Source organism: Xiphophorus couchianus, chromosome 17 (assembly GCF_001444195.1).
Source record: "Xiphophorus couchianus chromosome 17, X_couchianus-1.0, whole genome shotgun sequence".
Taxonomy (NCBI): Eukaryota; Metazoa; Chordata; class Actinopteri; order Cyprinodontiformes; family Poeciliidae; genus Xiphophorus; species Xiphophorus couchianus.
The window spans coordinates 17,506,007-17,525,782 of NC_040244.1; the positions used below are offsets into that span (position 1 = coordinate 17,506,007).

General features: G+C 40.0%; 1 protein-coding gene and 1 long non-coding RNA gene across 6 annotated transcripts; one reads left to right on the forward strand and one right to left on the reverse strand.

The window, feature by feature from the left end:
- The first annotated feature begins 1,429 nt into the window (after window positions 1–1,429).
- ttll12 (tubulin tyrosine ligase-like family, member 12) lies at window positions 1,430–19,568 on the forward strand. Of its 5 annotated transcripts, none has more exons than XM_028044328.1 (16): window positions 1,768–1,911; window positions 3,839–3,898; window positions 4,367–4,450; window positions 4,537–4,757; window positions 4,864–5,023; window positions 8,085–8,192; window positions 8,286–8,419; window positions 10,108–10,184; window positions 10,311–10,427; window positions 12,086–12,280; window positions 12,436–12,547; window positions 13,874–14,025; window positions 14,118–14,199; window positions 14,618–14,686; window positions 17,145–17,283; window positions 19,296–19,568. In XM_028044328.1, the coding sequence occupies exons 3-16, from the start codon at window positions 4,405–4,407 to the stop codon at window positions 19,445–19,447; spliced, it is 1,764 nt and encodes a 587-aa protein (XP_027900129.1). In that variant the 5' UTR covers window positions 1,768–1,911; window positions 3,839–3,898; window positions 4,367–4,404; the 3' UTR covers window positions 19,448–19,568. The 5 variants fall into 5 exon arrangements, with proteins under 5 accessions (XP_027900127.1, XP_027900128.1, XP_027900129.1 ...); XM_028044329.1 differs by having other exon boundaries at window positions 4,559–4,757; XM_028044326.1 differs by lacking the exons at window positions 3,839–3,898; window positions 4,367–4,450 and adding an exon at window positions 1,430–1,646 and having other exon boundaries at window positions 1,757–1,911; window positions 4,559–4,757.
- LOC114161179 (uncharacterized) lies at window positions 2,053–3,841 on the reverse strand. Its single transcript, XR_003598956.1, has 2 exons — window positions 3,298–3,841; window positions 2,053–2,115 (listed from the first exon to the last, which is right to left on the reverse strand). It is a non-coding gene; the product is annotated as an uncharacterized LOC114161179 (long non-coding RNA).
- Window positions 19,569–19,776: the final 208 nt, after the last annotated feature.

Below are 19,776 nucleotides of genomic sequence, written 5' to 3' on the forward strand. Positions count from 1 at the left end.
ATGTTGCAATAATTGATTCTGTTGAGGCAATTATTTTATATGTGGCAGTGGGGATTGGCCAGTAAGGTATCCCACAATGCATTGTACCACCAGCAACAGCAAGTATAAGGAGAAATGGTCATCTGTGCAGTTGGTTCGTCTAGAATGAGCCACGTTCAGAGCAGTTCTCTAATTAGCCAGTTTTGCCATTTATATTTGCACGAAACTGGACCATGAGTGAGCTGTATGACTGTGGTGTTCTGCCTGATTGTGCAGTATTGTATATAATTATGTTTTCTGAAAAAAAATTTGCAAACTATCACTGCTTTGTATATTAACTGTTAAAGTTTGAGCAGAGAAACAAATAAAAAGCAGGAGCCAGGAAGTATTTCAATTAAGTAGTTTTCTTTTTATATAAGTGGTTTCTACTTAAAAAAAAAGCTTTAGGATTTGTTCCAGTAATTACAACATACTCAGATTTATTCAGTTAACTTCAGTTGTGCTCACTAGAATTGCACAAGTTAATGTAACTCAAAAGTATCAAGTTAGTTGAGTTGTGTAAACTTAAGATGTACAACTTGCACATATTAACATTTTTATGTTTTGAAAACCTGATATTTTTGAGGCCATGAGATCGTATGATTTTTCTGAAATAAGGACCACTTACTGTGTTTTACAGTGTATCTGTTACAGTCAGGTGACCTGTTCAGGGTGGACCCTGTCCTTTACACAAAGACAGAGAGTTAAACCAGAATTTTAATTATTTCTGCTAGAAAAGTGTTATTTGAAATTGATCTGAATAAGATTTTAGTTTCTATATATATATATATATATATATCCATCCATCCATCCATTTTCTGGTCACCCTTGTCCCTAATGGGGTCGGGAGGGTTGCTGGTGCCCATCTCCAGCTACGTTCCGGGCGAGAGGCGGGGTACACCCTGGACAGGTCGCCAGTCTGTCGCAGATATATATATATATATATATATATATATATATATATATATATATATATATATATATATTGAGATGCACATATATATGTGCAGAAATGTTAGCATATATATATTGTAATTCTTTTATGTGTTCTCTTCCACTATAAAATCTGTTGATGTGTCTCTTGGAGGGAACATGAGACTGGTTGGATTTGACTTTTTCTTTATTTTTGCCTCTTTAGATCTTTTACACACAGGACGTCTTCAGAGGACGTGAAGACGTCCTGTGTGTAAAATTCAGCTGGCTGAATAATAAGGTGGGGAGCACTGCTGGGTGTGAAGTGAAGAAAAACTCTAGTTTCACACAGTTGGTGGCTTCAGGTAGAGACAGGACAGTGCAGGACTGAATGAGACAAAGATTTGATTCGCTGAAGGGAAAATCTGAAAGAAGAAACTACTACTCATTCACTTTCCAGACCACTAGGTGGCGACCATGCGTATTCAAGATGGTTACCAAGCACACACGAAAAATAACTTTTCTTCCTGGTCTGCAGCAGCTGCTCGCACGTGAGTTGGAACGTTGTCCTGGAGATGTTAACAAACCCAGAAGGACTGAATGATGACCCGGATGAGGGGTTCGGGGCCTTCGTGGCGCTGCAGGGTGGGGCCCTGCAGTCCTCAGGGGTCCCTCAGGTCTATTGGAAGAGCCTCTATCACAAGATCACCAACGAGGTGAGCACTGAGCATTCTCACCACCCAGAGCTCACCTGCATGAAGTGTCGCGTTAACGCGGGTTCTGCTGTAATCCCGCGGGGTTCGCCGTGTTCTCTACCTCTCCGCAGGTCTACGATGCCGGCGAGGTGTTTGGAATAATGCAGGTCCAGCAGGAGGAAGATGGGGAAAATGGGGAGAGGAAAAAAGGCAATTATGGAGTGGTGATTGGGTGTAAAGTGGTTGTTACTCGGGAAAGTGGGCTGGAAGTCTCCGATCCAACCAGGTGAAGACCGTAAAAACATGTCGCTTATTCAGGACACGAATGACTATCAGCTGAGTGAAGTTGACACCCCACCACGTGAAACATTCCAGCAAATAGCCTCAGTGGTTTGTGCTCCTTATGTGGCGATAAAACTTTTATTTGTGCTGCTTTGGTTTCTGAGATATTAAAAATAATTTTTTAGGTCATCCACCAGCACTAATAGTGCTACACAATAGTGATGGGATTTTCGGCTCCTTTTCGAGATGCGGCTCTAATGGCTCTTCTTACTGCCGGCTCTTTCGGCTCCCAAACGGCTCCCCATATATATTTTTGACATTATTAATTAATTAATAGCTTAAACCTAATTTTATAATATTTTGTTTCATTATTGACATTGGGGGCGACTGTGGCTCTATGGTAGAGTAGTCGTCTTGCGATCGGAAGGTTGTAGGTTCGATTCCAGCTTCCTCCTGCCACATGTCAATGTGCCTCTGGGCAAGGCACTTAACCCCAAATTGCCTACCGATCTGCGTATCAGTGTATAAATGTGTGTGTGTTTGTGAGTGCGACTGGGTGGATGTGACTCTAGTGTAAAGCGCTTTGAGTGGTCAAAATGACTGGAAAAGCGCTATATAGGTTCAGTCCATTTATTGACATTGTTAAGCACTTATGATGAGTAAAAATGCCTCATAACAATGCTATAGCAATACCGATGCGTGTGATGTCCGCATGTGGCTGTGCAGGTTGTTTGTCGAGCCTGCACGATAGGAAATGCTGACTTTGCACAGTCTGCACTCTGCCCTGGAGCTTGATGTAGTATTAAAATGAGTCCAAATCTTGCTCCGTTTTCTGTCACTCATTTATTTTCACCTATTCAGTTCTCACACTGACTCCCCTTCTTTCTGTGCTTCTTGACGCTGACTGAGTGTCTGTACATAAACACCTGCCGACAAACGCTATACAGCTTGGCCAATTGCCTGCCGTTTCCACAAAAAAAGTGGAGATAAACTTTTTTTTCAGTGTTTTACCTCCACATTATTAATTGAAACTATGTGTGATTGGTCAGATGTGTGGAGCACACGCTTGACATGAGGGCAGTGGACCGACCGAGGGAAAAAAACTCTCCGCTCTAGCACTGGCAGAAGAGCAAAACGCGCAAGGAGAGAGAGAAGGGGGGGAGAGACAGCGAGGCACCGCAGGACAAAAAAAAAACGATGTGGGGAAAAACTATCGGCTCTGGCACTTGCAGAGCACAAGCACAACGACAGGGAGGCGGAGTGACCGCGATATACTGTAGAAAAAAACCCGGCTCCCAAATAGGATCCTAAAACGGCTCCCATTGTGGAGCCGGTTCCAATCGTTCACTTCAAAGAGCCGGCTCTTAGAGCCGGATCGTTCGCGACCGACACATCACTACTACACAAATGGAGCACTGAAAAAAGTAACCCACTTTGGTTTGTTTTGGGGGAAGATCGGGAGGATGACCTCTGAATGACCTAAAAAATAATTTTAATATATCAGATACCAAAGCAGCACAAACAAAAATTACATAACCCTAACCAAAACTCAGTTCACACCTTAGTCTTAAACCTAACCGCTGATCCACAAGCAACGTTTCCCCTTGTGGGGTCCAGGCTTTGAACAGTGGCTCCCCATCCACGTAGTATGTGTCAGGAAAAATGGTCCCCACAAGGTATTAAATACATGGTACACACGATTAATCAGATAAAAACTCAACACATTCTGTAGATTTTTTATTGAACCACTTAAGCTTTTTTATATACGTTATGTTATGTTAGAAATGATTCAGGTCTTTTTTAAAATAACAACATAAACATTTTACATAAACATTTTATTGTCTGAAATGCAATAAAATGCAACTTTTAAAAAAATATTTGTTGTGGGAAAACTTAATGACTGTGAAAATCACTGTTTTATTTCATACCAGATACATGATAGAGAGACACCAGAAAACTCATGAGCAGTCCGGTTAGAGCTCCATGTCAGGGGCTGTGCAGGTTGTTTGTCGAGCCTGCACGATAGGAAATGCTGACTTTGCACAGTCTGCACTCTGCCCTGGAGCTAGATGTAGTATTAAAATGAGTGGGTTCTGTGTTTTTTCTGTCTTTGCTTTAGACCAAGCCAGACAGGTTCATTTAGAACAAAGACATAAAACATGACCATCAGATTAATAGTCATCACATATTACTTAGTAATAACATTTTTCAGCATAATTGTAAATGCAAAATGGATATATATGTTGTACGGTTTGGGTTAATTGCTTGTCTTTTTTTGAGTTTGTATACTCCAGCTAATGATTAATCAATTACTAAATTAGTTGACGATTACTTCAATGACTGATTAATCTGATGGATAATTTCAACTCTATTTAACACACATTAAAACTGGACATGGTTACCTGGTATGATGATGGTCAGCTGTGTATTGCTATCATATTAACTGACACAAGGTGTGCCTAATACAGTGGCCCATGACTATACATGAGGGAGAAAGATGAGCAAAGATGTCACCAGATCTACAAGCTTGAACATTTTTACAGGTGGAGCTGCTGATGCCTACTGCTGACACATAGTGATGCTTTTCACAACATGCTGCTGAAATGGTTGGAATCCCATTTCCAACCAGGCTTTCTGCGCTCCTCCTGCAGCATCTTTCTGGTTGACCATGCTTGGACATACCGGGTGGAGCACGCCCGGCAGCAGCTGGAGCAGATTCCGGGACTGCTGCCCAGGATGGCCTCCCTCATGGGGGTGGACTTCCACGGCGAGGACCCTCCTCCAGACGTAGTGGAGTTGATATTGGAGCGCATGTGGAAATACAACCAGACCTACCAGCTGTCCCAGGGGGCAAGTCTGAGAACGGCTTCACACTACATCTCCCTCTCTGTCAGCATGTGTTTCAGCCCCCTTCTCTGCTGTGTGGGGGTGTGTGTGGGTGTGTGTGTGTGTGCAGTCAGCAGAAGAAAAAGTTCCTGTGTGGTACATCATGGATGAGTTTGGCTCCCAGGTGCAGCACTTGGACCATCCCAGCTGCTGCATGGCCCCCTTCTTCTACATGCAGGGTCAGCTGGCCTACACTCTGCTCTGGCCTCTGCAAGATCTGCAAGAAGGTGGTAAGGACACAACCTGATCCAAACACACAGCCTGATCCAAACACACACCCTGGTACCCTTTCTAGACTTTGCTGCTCTCCTGCCTATGAAAGTGACTTTGTCTTTAGACATTGTCTTGGAAAATAAAACTTTAACTTGTTTACTGGGCAGAATGAACTGATAATGAAGGTTTCTGAGCAGGTGTTTTTCTTGTGAAACTGGTAAGGGAGGTTTTCAGAGAATATGTTTTTCTTCTTTCCACTGAATCTCCTTTGAACCAGGTTTGATTTCGGGACAGAGGTACCAGTTAACCAGAGAGGGAAAGACTGAGAGAATCTCCCTAGAGGAGAGACCTTGACCTCTGAGAATCACTGTTCATTTATTCTGACTTTCTATGATCAAAACAGTGTTTCACTATTGTTAATCATCGAAAGAATATTCCTTAACAAAACATTTTCGTAGCTTGATTCCAAGACCTAGAAGTACATTTCCTCTCCATACTACAGCATTGGACATCAGGATGGAAGCATGCAGATATGTTTATGTTGCATCAGCTGGAGAAGCTTTGTAACCTTTCAGCCTGTGCAGTTCTGCACAACTCTGATCTGGACAGTGAGTTCTGCTTCATCCCTACTGACGGCCAGAGACTCAGTGCTTCCAGCAGCGCCCTTTAATCTGGGATTAAAGAACCATAGTCACATACATAACTAAATTATGTTAGTAATTAAGTTAAGCCTGCGACTCAAGTTCACGTGTCCTTTCTCCCTTGACCAAAAAACAAAAACACTTGCAAGCGTAAAATACCCAATGTTGTGGTCCTTTTGTGCAGCCATTTTGAACTTCACTTTCAAGATGGCAGGCATTGCTTTGATACATCTTTTTTTTTTGTAGAGAAACGATTAAAAAAAAACAACCTGACTGGGGTTTTTCCCAAAAGAATTTGCAAAGTTAGTTTATTTTAAAATGGTTCTCTGTAGCTTGTCTTTTCACAGAGATAGGATCTGATCCAGGACTTGTAACGTGATGTTTAGGTACTTATGACCGGAAAGTTTGGAAGTATAAAAAACAAATGCTGAGGAATTATATGTTTGAGGCAGTGTTGTAGTCAAGACCACCTAACCCGAGACCAAGACAAGACCAAGACCAGAGTGTATCGAGACCGAGACAAGACCAAGACTTTTAGGGTCAGAGACCAAGTCAAGACCAAGACAGAGGGAAGTTGAGACCGAGTCAAGACCAAGACCAGTGCCCCGCACTACATGACACAATAAAATGTGAAATATGATCAAAATTGCTAATCAAATTGATCTGAAAGATTCACATTCCCATAAAAACACCTAGATATTAAATACTTGGAGCTGAAATAAATTTTACCAATATTAAAAGCACAAATTAAAAGAACAAACTCTTTGTTCTGCTTATCTAAAAAAGATAATGCACTGGGCATTTGCCCATATCATTCATGTCAGAAATCAGCACTGTCAGTGAGGCTCCAGTCCAGGGCCGGCCCAAGCCTCCATGGGGCCCTAAGTGAAATTTGGTTTTGGGGCCCTCTAGTTCTGGTAGTAATGTGGACTGGCTGCAATCAGCAGTCCGATCATTAGGTCATTCACACACCTGCTATGAACTTATTGCATCTCTGGCAGTGCTGTTTACATTATAGACATATACTGTACATGTACATATACATAATAGGATACATTTATTGGCCAACTGATTTATCGACCAGTTGATTTCTGGGCGCCGATTTCCTTAATTTTGGGGGATCGTGATCGGCCGATACTTACTTGTGTTACTTACATCGTATCCCATAATCTTATCTTCGTCAGCAAAGGTTTAAAAATCAGCCTCTGTCCCCTTGTGCTCTACAATGAGAGGTTTGACTGACAGACCGGTCCACCGGGTCAGGTCTGAACCTGGTGGGCAGTGGGGTTAACAGTAGGGTTAACAATATTCACCCCACTGTTGCCAACTTAGCAACTTTCTTGCTATATTTAGCAACATTTCAGACAAAAAAAAATTCATATAAACCAAAATCAAAATCAGCAGGTCAGGCTCTTTAAAGATTGGTAACCAGGGATCGGCCAGAAAACTGCAATCAGTGCAGCCGACATTCTTTGATTAAATAAATTTCTCTTAAGCGTTACTCCAATAGCTAAAATTTAATTTACACCAAGTGAGTCTTTCTCCCCTGAGAATGTGGATTGGTACTGGACTGATTCTGAGCCTTCAAATGATTTTAACAGAAGTTTCACATAACTGGTGCATTTTGCATCCAGTGAAAACAAACATGTTAACAAATAAACTGGACAGTATGCTGTAAGTTTAGTGATATTTTCACAGTTGCGGTCTTGACTGGTCTTGAAATAAAATTCCGAGTCCTCAGCGCCCTGTTAAAACAACATCAATCTAGGAGGCAGACATCAGAGCAAAAGTACAAGTTTATTACAGCAATTGCAATTGGAGAAAATCACATTAACACACAGTGAGCGTCAAGAGTGAACACACACGAGTGTCAAAGGAGTCTCTGAGTTCTCTGTCGTTCAGGGGCTTCCTTTTATACAGACTTGACCACACAGCCTATGGCTGAGTTCCTTGAACATACAAGAATAGAAAAAAAAAAGAAGTACAGGCAGTTTCTGACAAATAGGTCACAGATGGAACACCTGCAGCCTTGAGGCGTCGACACTTTAACCACAAACACGTCTGCATTAGGGAACTTTATCTCAACTGACCTCCGTACATACGTTACTGCAAAGTCGACAGTTTAATCTCTAAGGCAATTAGGTGGAAAAACCCATCTATTGTCCTTTGGTTCAACTTACAAGTTTGCACCAGTGTAGGTCAGGGGCCCCAGAGTAACCATTGGCCCTTTCAGTGAGCTCAATTGTGGTCAGGCATTTCCTGTTGCAGCAGCCTCCAAAAGGCAAACAGTTTGTCACACAGAAACTGCAGTTAGTGTCACAGCAAACTGTGACCTTTAATGCATTGGATATATATACATAATATACATGAGTAAAATAATAAAAGTATTCAAACCCTTTATGAAATAATAGTCATCATTAATAATCCATTTCAACAGCCGGAGACCGAGACAAGACCGAGACCAAATGCGGTCGAGTCCGAGACGAGACTGAGACCATCAAAAATGGTCTCGAGACCAAGACCGGTCTCAAGTACTACAACACTGGTTTGAGGAACCGTTTAATGTTTTGATGTCTTTTCCTGTCAGTTACTGTTTGTTTGATTCTGTTACAAGCACCCCACTTTCCCACTTGCACAGATGAAGTAACCCGCGATTATGCATATGGGGAGACCAACCCGTTGCTACGGAGATGCCGGTTGTTACCGTGGATACATGATGATCTGGAAGGAGTGAGCAGTGCCGTCACAGAACCAGCAGATTCTTACTATGAGGTGAGGACAATCACTTTGGACACTTAATCAAAGGACAAACTTTGATGACGGCTTCCAGATCATTTGACCCTGAGCTCTTTCAGCGTCGGTTGAACAACAACACAATATATTCCTCCAACTAACAGAAAAACGAGGTGCATGCTTATTTCTTCCACTGCTATCTGACTGGTCAGTGTTCAGGTCTGGAGCATACAATTACCACAAAAGTGAGAGAGAGAATATGTCATATGTGTATTTATTATCATGGATGTGACGATGGGCAGGAAGGAGTGGTGGAGCCATGGTTGGTGCTCTGATGATGTCACTTACAGCAACACTTGAGGCCGTGGTTTAATGGACGCAAATAAACACAGATTATTCTTTTTGCCTTAGAGGCAAACAGCCACAAGTTCAATGTAGTTCAGATGGAAACCTAAAATGATGTTACATCTCATCCTCTGTCTGGGTGTTACCATGGCTGTCTCAAATAAACACAGATATTTGAATTTGTCTTATAGAAATTCATTACTGACCCAAACATAATGAAAACAGTTAGTTGTACCTCTGACTCCACTCCGCCTATTCAGATTCACCTGTTTGTGGAGTTTTCTTTGAAATGTGACTCCAGATTATTCACAGATCTCTTTATAGAGCATATCTGAAATATTTGAAAAGAAAGTAGTGCTGGAAAGCCAAAATACCTAGGTACAATGGTACTTAATAACAATACATTATAGTTATTCATCACTCATGCATATGTCATACATGACAACATGAGGTTAACAGGAGCAAAAAGGCTAAGGCAGAGTACTGAAACCAAACAGACTAGACAGAAATCAAAAGTAAAAAACATAACTGCAAACAGCTAAATGGATAAACAACCTGAACAGAGCTCTAAGAAAACCAAAAAATGAGACTTGACAGGGAAATATGATAAGGCTGGAGAAGAGACAGACGAGGCAGCAGCAGAACCAAGATAAAAGGAACAAGTGAAGAACATTAAAACTAAGAAAAGGCATAAACTGCACAAAATGTAAAAACTATTACAACTGTGGAGTAGAATGAGAAACAAAGCAAAGGCAGTATCATGATGCTTTGAGGTACGGAACAACAGACAGGGAAACCAAAATACTTGAACTAGCAGTAAAAAGTAAAGCAAAAATACTGAGAAAACAGAACCAGGAAAATGAAGACAGGAAAAGAATCACTAGAGAAATAGATGAGCAAAGGACCAACTTAAACAAAATAACGAACACAAATAAAACTTGATAATCTAGACACAAAACTGAACACAAACCTACATACAAGAGTAAAGCAAAGTCTTTGAATAACAAACGTATGGAACTACACTATGAAAAATAAAACTCCATAACAAAAACTCTTAACACCCAGACATCATGACAGTAAGCCTGAAGGGTTCCATGTCAAGTCAAGTGCAAACTTTGAGTGACTTGAATCTGACTCCAGTCCACACCAGAACAATTCTGCATTAAAAATGTTTTGATCTTATGTAATATTTGAATTTTTAGTTTTCATTAGCTGTTAACTAGAATCATCTGAATAAATAGAAATAAATAGTTCAGCTGCATCACTCTTTGAGCAACGAATCAGTTTTACTGTTTGAATTGAATTCTCATCGACTGAGATGCTTCTTCTAATCAAACGGCATATTTCCAAGTCTGTAAAGTTCTCCGGGTTCATATTTCCAGGCCATCGCACGAGAGAACAAGGAACAGCTTCCTGTTGAAATCCAGCCTTCTACTGTTCCCAACGACAAAATCCTCAAGTAAGTCTGACCTCAGCAACACACCGGTGGAGGATGGAAGCTGGAAACCATCGGACTTCAGGAGGTCTGCTGTGATACCAAGGCTTCAGCCGCAGATCTTTTAAGTTGATCTGCCTTTGATTCCAGAGTCTTCACTCAAATGTCTCAAGTAAGACACAACCTGACACATCCTCGCTTTATTCTGGTGGAGGAAGAGGATGAGGCTGACATCATTTGGAATTATGATCACATCAAAGACTACAGGTTAGCACCACACATCCTGGTCAGAGCTATGGAGGAGAAGAGAGTCATCAGGCCCAAGTTAAGCAAACAGAAAATGTTTGGAATATCGGATTGCAGTTTAAAGGTAATCTCAGTAAATTAGAATATGTGTTATTATCAGTTATAGAAACTGTTGAAGGCAGATGCTGCTGCTTGGTAATTAGATGAACCTAGCAGCAAAACATTTTGTTGTTTCATTCCAGTTCTGTTTATTTATTTAGCAACCTAATCACAGAAATTGTTGTCAGAAGTCAAAAAGCCCATTCAATTATCATAGTAATAATAATCTATATTGTTCACAGATGTGGAACTCTGCCTTTGGCTTCACATGGTGACTAAAATATTTACAATACATAATAAAAAAGATTGCAACAAGCTCACAAACCAGCAGCCACAACGTCACATGTGACTCTTGGTGAGGAACCTTGTTGCCTTTGGTATAAATGAGTTGTTCTTACTGACTTCCAGAGCGAAGCGAATTGAGCCACCCACAATTCATTGGCCTTTAGTTTTGTTTGCCTTTGGTATAAGCCTCCCAGCATCCTCAGCTTATACTGGTGATTCTGGACTGTCTATTTTTGTCCTTCAGACACTGGTGTCCCTCGCAGGTGCACATTCAATGAGATTTTTATACACAGTATCTAAAATCTTTTTGTTGCATGAATTAATTTTCCTGATTAAATACATATGCTATGTAACTTTTTTATGTACAGACATACAGTCAATTCATGCAGTCAAGTTCAGTTTATTATTCAAATTGGTGAAGTTTTTCGTCTATGGAAACCTAGAAAATTGCATTGAGTCACTCATTTTGCAGCAATCTCTCCTACTGAGCATACCTGTAGCGATAATGGAGCGTGAACGGCAGTCTATCACGACCAACACACAAAACAACGGAGCTCCTATCCAGGGTACCTTCTGTGTCAAAGACAAAGTAAAGAGTTTATGGCAGTAGTAGTAAACCCAGGCCTGGAGGGCCAGTGTCCTGTAGGTGTGTCTCTACTTCAACACACTTGAGTCAAATAGTGAGGTCATTAGCAAGACTCTGGAGAACCTCACTGCACTGAGAAGGTGATTCAGTTATTTGATTGAAGTGTGTGGGACCAGGGAGACATGCAACAAGAGTTGCAGGACAGCGGCCATTGAGGGCCAGGATTGATCTAGACCCAGTTAAACACATGAGCTCTGAGCCAGTTACATAATTTGTGCCATGAAAAGCAGATCCAGTTACAGTCAGAGGCAGACATGACTCATTGTTGGGATAATTACTCATCAGCAGACGAGCATGATTTAGGAAGCAGCAGGAAATAACATTTTCAATTCGATTTTATTTCAAATATGTAATGAACAAAAATAAACACAATTAACTCCACACTCGATACCCAAATGACACAGAGCAACGCCAAAATGGAACAATAAAAAATAATCAAACCAAACTAGTGTAGCTTACATATTTGAAAAGGAGTGGGAAGAAGAATTTATTTAATCTCGCCCCCTCTGCAAAACTTACTAACAATTTGCTTCTCTCTTCCTTATTTAAAATTATAATAACTTCAAAGGACTTAAACAATTATCTTAACATCACGGATAAGTTGGATTTGGGTTTGAGCAGAACTTGTGTGGGTGTGCGTGTGTGGTAGGAAGCTGAGTGAAGAGCGGCCTCATGTCATGCTGAACCAGTTCCCCTGTGAGAGCTTAGTGACAGTGAAGGACTGCCTGGCTGCCATGGGCCGCAGGCTGAAAGGCGGTCCCACATCTGACTGGCTTCCAGAGACCTTCAACCTCCAGACGGAGCTTCCACACTTCATCAAACATTATCAGCTGAGACGACTCAGGTTGGATCCTGTTTTTTACTCAGCAGTATCACGGCTTAGTTTTCTAAATCAGCTTGACGTTTGAAAATCTTGTGGCATCGTCACAACCTGCTGCTTAACCTTGTTGTCATACAGACTCAGATGGGAACCTTAAAATACCTCTTACTGGTTTTCAGGGGAGAAGACAACTACTGGATCTGTAAGCCGTGGAACTTGGCCCGGGGTCTGGACACACACATCACCAGTAATCTGAACTGTATCATCAGACAGAGAGAGAGCACACCAAAGGTACCAGCACACTCGTCAGTCTGAGATGAAACCCAAACGTGAAAACCAGACTGTCTGAATTTAACCCCTTAACTGTCAACCCTCAAAATGCTTACATGTTAGTCAATGAAGATACAGGTGTCATCATTACAGCTACGGGGCTAATATCTGATCTAGAATTTTAATTGAAGTCTATAAAAAAGATGAGTCTTTGACATCATTGGGCAGCTAACATCTCTGCAGACCCCATGCATCCTGGAGCCTCATGTATAAAGTGTCCAAAAAAATGTGAGGCGCCATATTTTAAATACAAGTCGACATATATAAAAATAAACATGATGTGAAAGTTTGCATAAATATACACAAACTTTTGACCTGCCTTGAAAATATGCAGCAGCCATGCAAAGCTTTTCTCTGCGCAATAACAAACTACTAAAGGTCAAAACTCACCTACATACACTGATACCTGACTGCATTCAGAGTTATTTAACCCTGAAATGCACTGAAAAAGAAAATGCGGGTTAGGGTTAGGGAAAATGCAATTAACTCCAAACAGTTGGGGTGGATGATTTTAAGGTGAACAAGGTGTAGATAATCACACATACACAAATAGCTGTGCAAAGGTGCTGCGTAATTGTGGAAGGCTTTTGCTCTGATGGAGAAGATTGCCAGTGGAAGGAATCAGAGGGAATTGGAGTTTTTATTTTTATAAGGTGAACTCATGTACCCTGAAATGCACCTTTTTATATAAAATATATAATTATTATGAGTCAAACTATGTGCTCCATTTCCTGCAAATTAGGATGTATTAAGGAAAGGTGCCTAGGCATGTGTGTTGTGCATTGTTTTATATGTCAGAATTTTTTTGTGTGCCTCACTTTTCTAAATTTGTCCCTACACCAACTTTTAGTGTGAAAGCTGCACATTCTGATATGTGAGGCCCCTGGTCACAGACTGGTTAGACTTTTAGCTTCAGATCGGCGAGACCAGGAGATATTTTGATTATATAGAACAAAACATGACAACTGAAAACAGATACAATGGAAATAAAAACACAGACAAGCCAACCCATACATAAATTGGATCATGATGTCTCTGTAAACAAAACTGCATCGATCTCATTTTAATTCATCATGCTATTAATTGCTAAAAGCCTGCCACAATTTTGTTGTTTCACTTTAAAACAAATTTTACTGAAGATAATTTTACTCCATCCATTACTTATGAATCTGAACAGAGTTTCTATGATGTTTTGTTTCCTGGGGCATCAATACGATGTTACACAGAGGCCCACTCCCCTACTGGCCTCAGGGTGTCTGCGTGTGTGTATGTGTGTGTTCTCCTCAGGTGGTGTGTAAGTACCTGCATGATCCGGTGCTATTCAGCAGAGAAGAAGTAGGAATGGTAAAGTTTGACATTCGCTACATGCTGATGCTGCGCTCGGTGCAGCCACTGCGTCTCTTTGTCTATGATGTCTTCTGGCTGCGCTTCGCCAACAAGTGAGGAATGTTTTCCATCAGGATGGAGAAACGGAATGGATCCCTTTCCCTACTCATTTGGCAGCAGAATGAACCTTTGTTCTGTTGTTTAGGCCCTTCTCTTTGGATCATTTCGATGACTACCAGAAACACTTCACTGTTATGAACTATGCAGAAGGAATGCAGCTTAAACAGGTACTTTACTTTTGGAATCCTTCTGCAAAATGTTGACTGTTGGTTATTTCTAATTTTATGACGATGGAATTTCATTTGAACACTCCAGCAGCTCTTTTGTTTCACACCTCAGTAGATTTGAATATCATAATTTCAGCAACTGGATTCAAAAAGTGAAGCTAATATTACTCTATATAGATTCATTCCACATTTCATTCAGCATCTACTTACAGTGGCTCACTCTCTCTGTGGAAGCTGTCTGTGTTTTATTGATCAAAAACAGATTTTAGGTTTTTATTAGCTAATCATTAATAGAAACACACAAGTTTCACTTTTTGAATTAATTTAATGAAAGAAATGATTTTTTTCACTGATCTTTTTGGTTTATTGAGATGCAGGTCTGAATGAATTTCTGTCCTCTCTTTTGGAATCATTGCAGGTTCACTATGATGAGTTCATCCCCATGTTTGAGCAACAGTACCCTCAGTATCCATGGAAAGACGTGGAAGTAAGCCTGAATACATGGACCAACTCATTTCCCCTTTTTGGTGATAAAATATTTAGCTTCAATTAATTTGGTTTAATTAATGCAGCAAATACTTAGCATGAGTACTTCTTAGGACACATACAGCTTCACCTCAAGTAAATGTAACTCACAATACTCGTCTATGAATCTAAATTATGAAATATTGGGAATATAGGCCTATTCTTTTATTGGGAAAATCCTGAAACCACTTGGGTGACTTTTTTCAATATTTATTGTTAGATAAAATTATACTGTTTTGGGGGGGAACATTTTACAAGCATATCATATTTCTTTCACCTGATGTTAGCTTGAAAACATCATTCAGTTTTCCTTCTGCATGTAGAGGGTATAAAGATCATGTTTAGTCTTAACCGCACTGACTGTACAGAGTGAAACAGAGAGGCTGAAGACTTCTGAATAAAGAACTAAATGACACAAACAGGTTTCTGTAAAAAATGTTTACACTTTTAGGTATTTCCTCAACACAACTGCATAATTCAGAAAGCATTACATGTAAAGCTGCTAGTTTTCCTGCCATGTGACATTTTGAATGTTAATGCATCTTGATTTGAATCTGACATTGTGGTTTCCACTAAACTGAAGTAGAAGTTCAAGAGTGATGTAAGTTGTTGAAGTTTTTACTAAAAATGACTTCAAAGTAAAGGACTGGTAGTAGCTATACTTCAATTCAATTTGTCACAGTACACATGTACAATGCGATTAAAAGTCACCTCCAATTGTGCGAACAATGTAGGAAATGTATACAATATAACCGTAAATATGGTGATATTTGCATTATTTACAATATTAATCAGTTAGATTTATATATACATACACACATACACATATAACATGTTTTTGTGGGGTGGGTAATTTCTGATGCACATCTTCTCAAGGGTTGACATCATTTTGTTTGAAAGTGAAGGTGAGCTTGCATCTGCAGACTTCGCCTGAGAAACCTGCACTGATTTGGCACCATCTGTCTTTTCAAACAATCCAGCATAGTTGTAGGATTTGGTTTTGCCTGCAAAGTTCAAAATGACAAAATCCCCAGCTACAGATTCATGTCACCATATCATCATCATTATCATTGTGATTCTGGACATCTGAAGTCTCAATCAGTGATCTCTTTTTTGCTACAGGAAACAAGCAATTTATTTTTTGGTTTGGACCAAAACCCCACTCTTCTTATTTTCATTCCTTTTCTTTTCTTTCATTTTCATGTGTTCTCCTGATCTTCTTCTGCTTCCGCGATGATTGCCCATGGTGCTTTTTTCTGAGCTATTGTATAGTACAGTACACAACTGCTGTCCTTAATGTAGTTTAACTGGATTATTTGAGGGTCATTTTCTTTTGCCTTTCATTCTTTTTCTTTTCAGCCATTTGATCTTTTTCTTTTTATACATTCTATCTCCGTTTTCTTAGATGTGTCAGGTATGATTTTTCATTTTGCTTTCATTCTCCTCTTTGTGTCTGACTGACTCTTCAGGAATGTGATTAAATGACCAATTTCTCAATAAGTCGCCCCACTCTTCTTCACTTCGTCATAATAATATTTGTCAATTCAGTCATTAACCAATCAATCACAGTCAGTTAAGTGCAAAGCCTTCTATTTATTAGATTATTTTTTTAGGATGCACAATATATCAGGACCAACATTGGTATTGGATGATATTAGTCATTTGAGTTAGACTGGGGTGTCTGGTCATGTCATGTTTCTTTGGTTATGTAACAGTGTTGGTGATGCAGCAAAGGATTGTGGCGAGTTTAACTGAATTGGTGAAGCATTGGTGAAATCAGTGGTGTGGTATTTTTTTTAAGGTTTCGAAAGTGTAGTGAAATAATTATGATATTGGTAGATATCAGGTATTTGCCAAACAGAAATATTACATTGGATATTGATGTCAGCCCAAATTTTCATATCAGTGCATCCCTAGTTTTTTGTTGCGTCATACCAATGAAAAAGATTTGTTTGAATTTACTCAAATAACTGCAACTAGTGTAAATCTGTATCTGTTGGAACTTGGATTGTTTGGAAATGGACTTCAACATAAAGGGGACATCCTTTTTTCTCCAGTAGTACCCTGGGAATTTAGTTGCTCAGAGTTGCCAATTATCTTTGTAGTTCTTGTTTTGCTGACATGATGTTGGTGTAGGAGTCGGAAAGGAATACTACGGTCAGTTTATCACCTGCTTCAAACCAACATACATGGACATAAATGTGATTTTTACTGGCCTGTCACTTGTCTTGTGGTTAATAACACATGTCAAGATTGTTGAAGATCTAAAGATCCATGTTGCAAAGTGCAAACAATTCAGCATCTTAGAACAAGCAGACATCATAGCTGCAGTATTTCCCTTATAATCAAACAAATACATCAGGGCTTGCTCGTGACTGTTCTAATGAAGACATTCCTGTTTCCATTTGCTTCTCTTTCAGGCAGGCTTATTTAAGGCTTTCAAGGAATTCTTCCAAGCCGCTTCATCTCGGCCAGCACCGTATGGAATCTGTCCACATCAGTCATCCCGGGCCATCTATGCTGTGGATCTCATGTTGAAGTGGTGTCAAGGGCAAAATGGTAAGTATTTCCATTTAAATATCTCCTACTTCTAGAAACAGTCCAAGAACAACAACAACAAGACAAAAATACACCCAGCTGTTTTTGGGGGGGGGGGGATATGTAAATTTTGTGCTGGTTTGTGCAAAACAGCCTGTTTCAAAGACTTCTACATTGTTGGTCATATTCTCCCAGTCACAGAGAACAGAGCTTCATTTTATTTTTGCTTGCAATGTCCCTCCAATCTTGCCAAAGAAAGTTGTAGTTTGAGCTGATCAGTTTAGGAAGGAGGTCTTTAATCACACCAACAGAGCAGGACTTGCCTAAATACATGCACTGAAGGAAGGTTATAATCCTACTGTTAGTCACAAATCTGCAAATGTAAGTATAATAAAATATTGTGTGCTTTGAATTGTTATTCAGCACGAACATGGTTTGACATTAGCACAAGCTAACACTGAACGATAGTCTCTGCTAGTCCCATGTCTCACTCTGTTACCCACAATATCTGTGCATTTACTGTCAAAGTGATGATCTACATTGAGAACTGATCAGGTGAAATCTCAGTATTTGAGAATGATTTTGTGTATTAAATGTAATGGACATGTTTTGTATAGGCCACAAACATATCCCAGCTTGTTCCAGGGAGCACGATAGTGGACCGTTAAAGTTAGTGTTTGCATTGTACAATATAAAATAACAGTTATGATTAAGACTATAATGGGAAGCTTCTGCTGTAAAAGGTTTGTGCTTGATCCTGCTGCTCGGCACAGTGGGCTGTTGTAAACGGAATATATTAGTAATCGAGTAATCTTTCGATTATTCTTACGATTAATCGAGTAATTGGATTTTAAAAATGATTAAATAAAATACTGGTAAATCTAACATAACAGCAGTGTTACTATCAAATACCAGCATCAGCCCAATTGTTCATATTTGAACTTCCCTAACAAGTTTAAGAAATTAACCTGTAACAATAATAGCTCACTTTCTAAGTTAACCTGAAGAAAAGTTATACAAAAATCTGAAATTATATTCAGTTTAATAATAAAGAAGCAGGCTCACAAATACGCTTATATTTTCTTTTAAAAAAAACAACTTTTCGTTTATGTATTCATCTCCCGTCAATTTAATAGATGAACTCTCACCTTGCCCCAAACATTTATAGCTTTTCTGTTCATGTTAGCAATGGAATTTGGCTCCTTAGTTTGTCACAGAAACTCATCTACCAGCTCTGTATCACTATAATGCGTTCCGCCACCCTTTTGTTGAGACCGGGACCGGTTCATCCGTAAAGCTATAGTTACATTATAAGCATCAACTACACAACAGCCACCCGCAGTGTTCAGTCTATCCGCTCACCTGTATAAATACACCTGCAGCGCTCTTCCCTGCCATTCCCTCTGAACCGCCACCAAGCAGCAGCTCCGGGAGGAGAAAAGCTACCGTACTCCAAGCATCGCGCCAGTTATTTTAAGGATGCTTATTGGCCCCCCAAAAAACAATAAAACCCTGGACATTATCATGAATCAATAAAATCCTCCCAGGGCGAACTTGAAAATGCTGCTAACACTTAGCTTTCATCAACAACTCAGGCAGAAGTGAGAGCGCTGTGCAACACTAATATTGACCCGGCTGGAACACGGTGTGCTAAATAATAAAGCATAAATTAACAGATACATTTTCCTCAAGGAATTTTAATAATCGAGGTACTTGAATCACTCGAGGAATCGTTTCGGCCCTAGATTGGACTTTCTGTATTACAATAATTCTTGACTTGTATGGATTTATAACATTGTTGCACATCTATTTTGATCATAATCACTGCTCCAAAACTCTTAAATGTTATTGCTGGGAAAAATCATTTGGAGTCCCGCTGTTTGATGATCCCTCCTGTACAGCTGGTTAAAATATCAGAAGGTTATTGATTTACTAACGCACCTTGTTTACCATTGATATGTTTTGTGTTGCTTTTACATTCTTCATTTTTATGTACTATTTTAATAACGGCATAAATGTTCTTCTTGGTTCAGGTGAGCGGTTCATGCAGCCTCAGATCCTGGAGTTGAACTTTAGCCCTGACTGTGCCCGGGCCTGCCTCTACCATCATGACTTCTACAACCACATGTTCCAGACTCTGTTCCTGGATCAGCCTGAGAACTGTCCAGTCACTCAGATAGTGTGAACAAAGCTTCACTACAGATGGTTTAGGCTTTTATCAGCTTTTTCAGTATTAAACTGGCTGATGTGTTTCACTGCAACATATTTTGTCCAATCAATTATAAGGTAAACGACCTGCTCAGAAAGTAGGGGTGTCCATGTTTTTTGTTTTCAAATAGGAAATCTGACCCTGGTAGATGACAAATGGCACACATCTACCGACTGAATTTAATAAAAACAGGAAAATAAATATCCATCCATCCATCCATCCATCTTCTTCCGCTTATCCGAGGTCGGGTCGCGGGGGTAGCAGCTTCAGAAGGGAGGCCCAGACTTCCCTCTCCCCGGCCACTT

What these genes read in the sequence shown, in the direction of transcription:
- ttll12 (XM_028044326.1), top strand. Translation starts at nt 1,506, where the DNA reads ATGTTAACAAACCCAGAAGGACTGAATGATGACCCGGATGAGGGGTTC. An exon ending in GATCACATCAAAGACTACAG is followed by an intron (nt 10,428 to 12,085) that starts GTTAGCACCACA and finishes CGTGTGTGGTAG; the next exon opens with GAAGCTGAGTGAAGAGCGGC. An exon ending in TATCAGCTGAGACGACTCAG is followed by an intron (nt 12,281 to 12,435) that starts GTTGGATCCTGT and finishes ACTGGTTTTCAG; the next exon opens with GGGAGAAGACAACTACTGGA.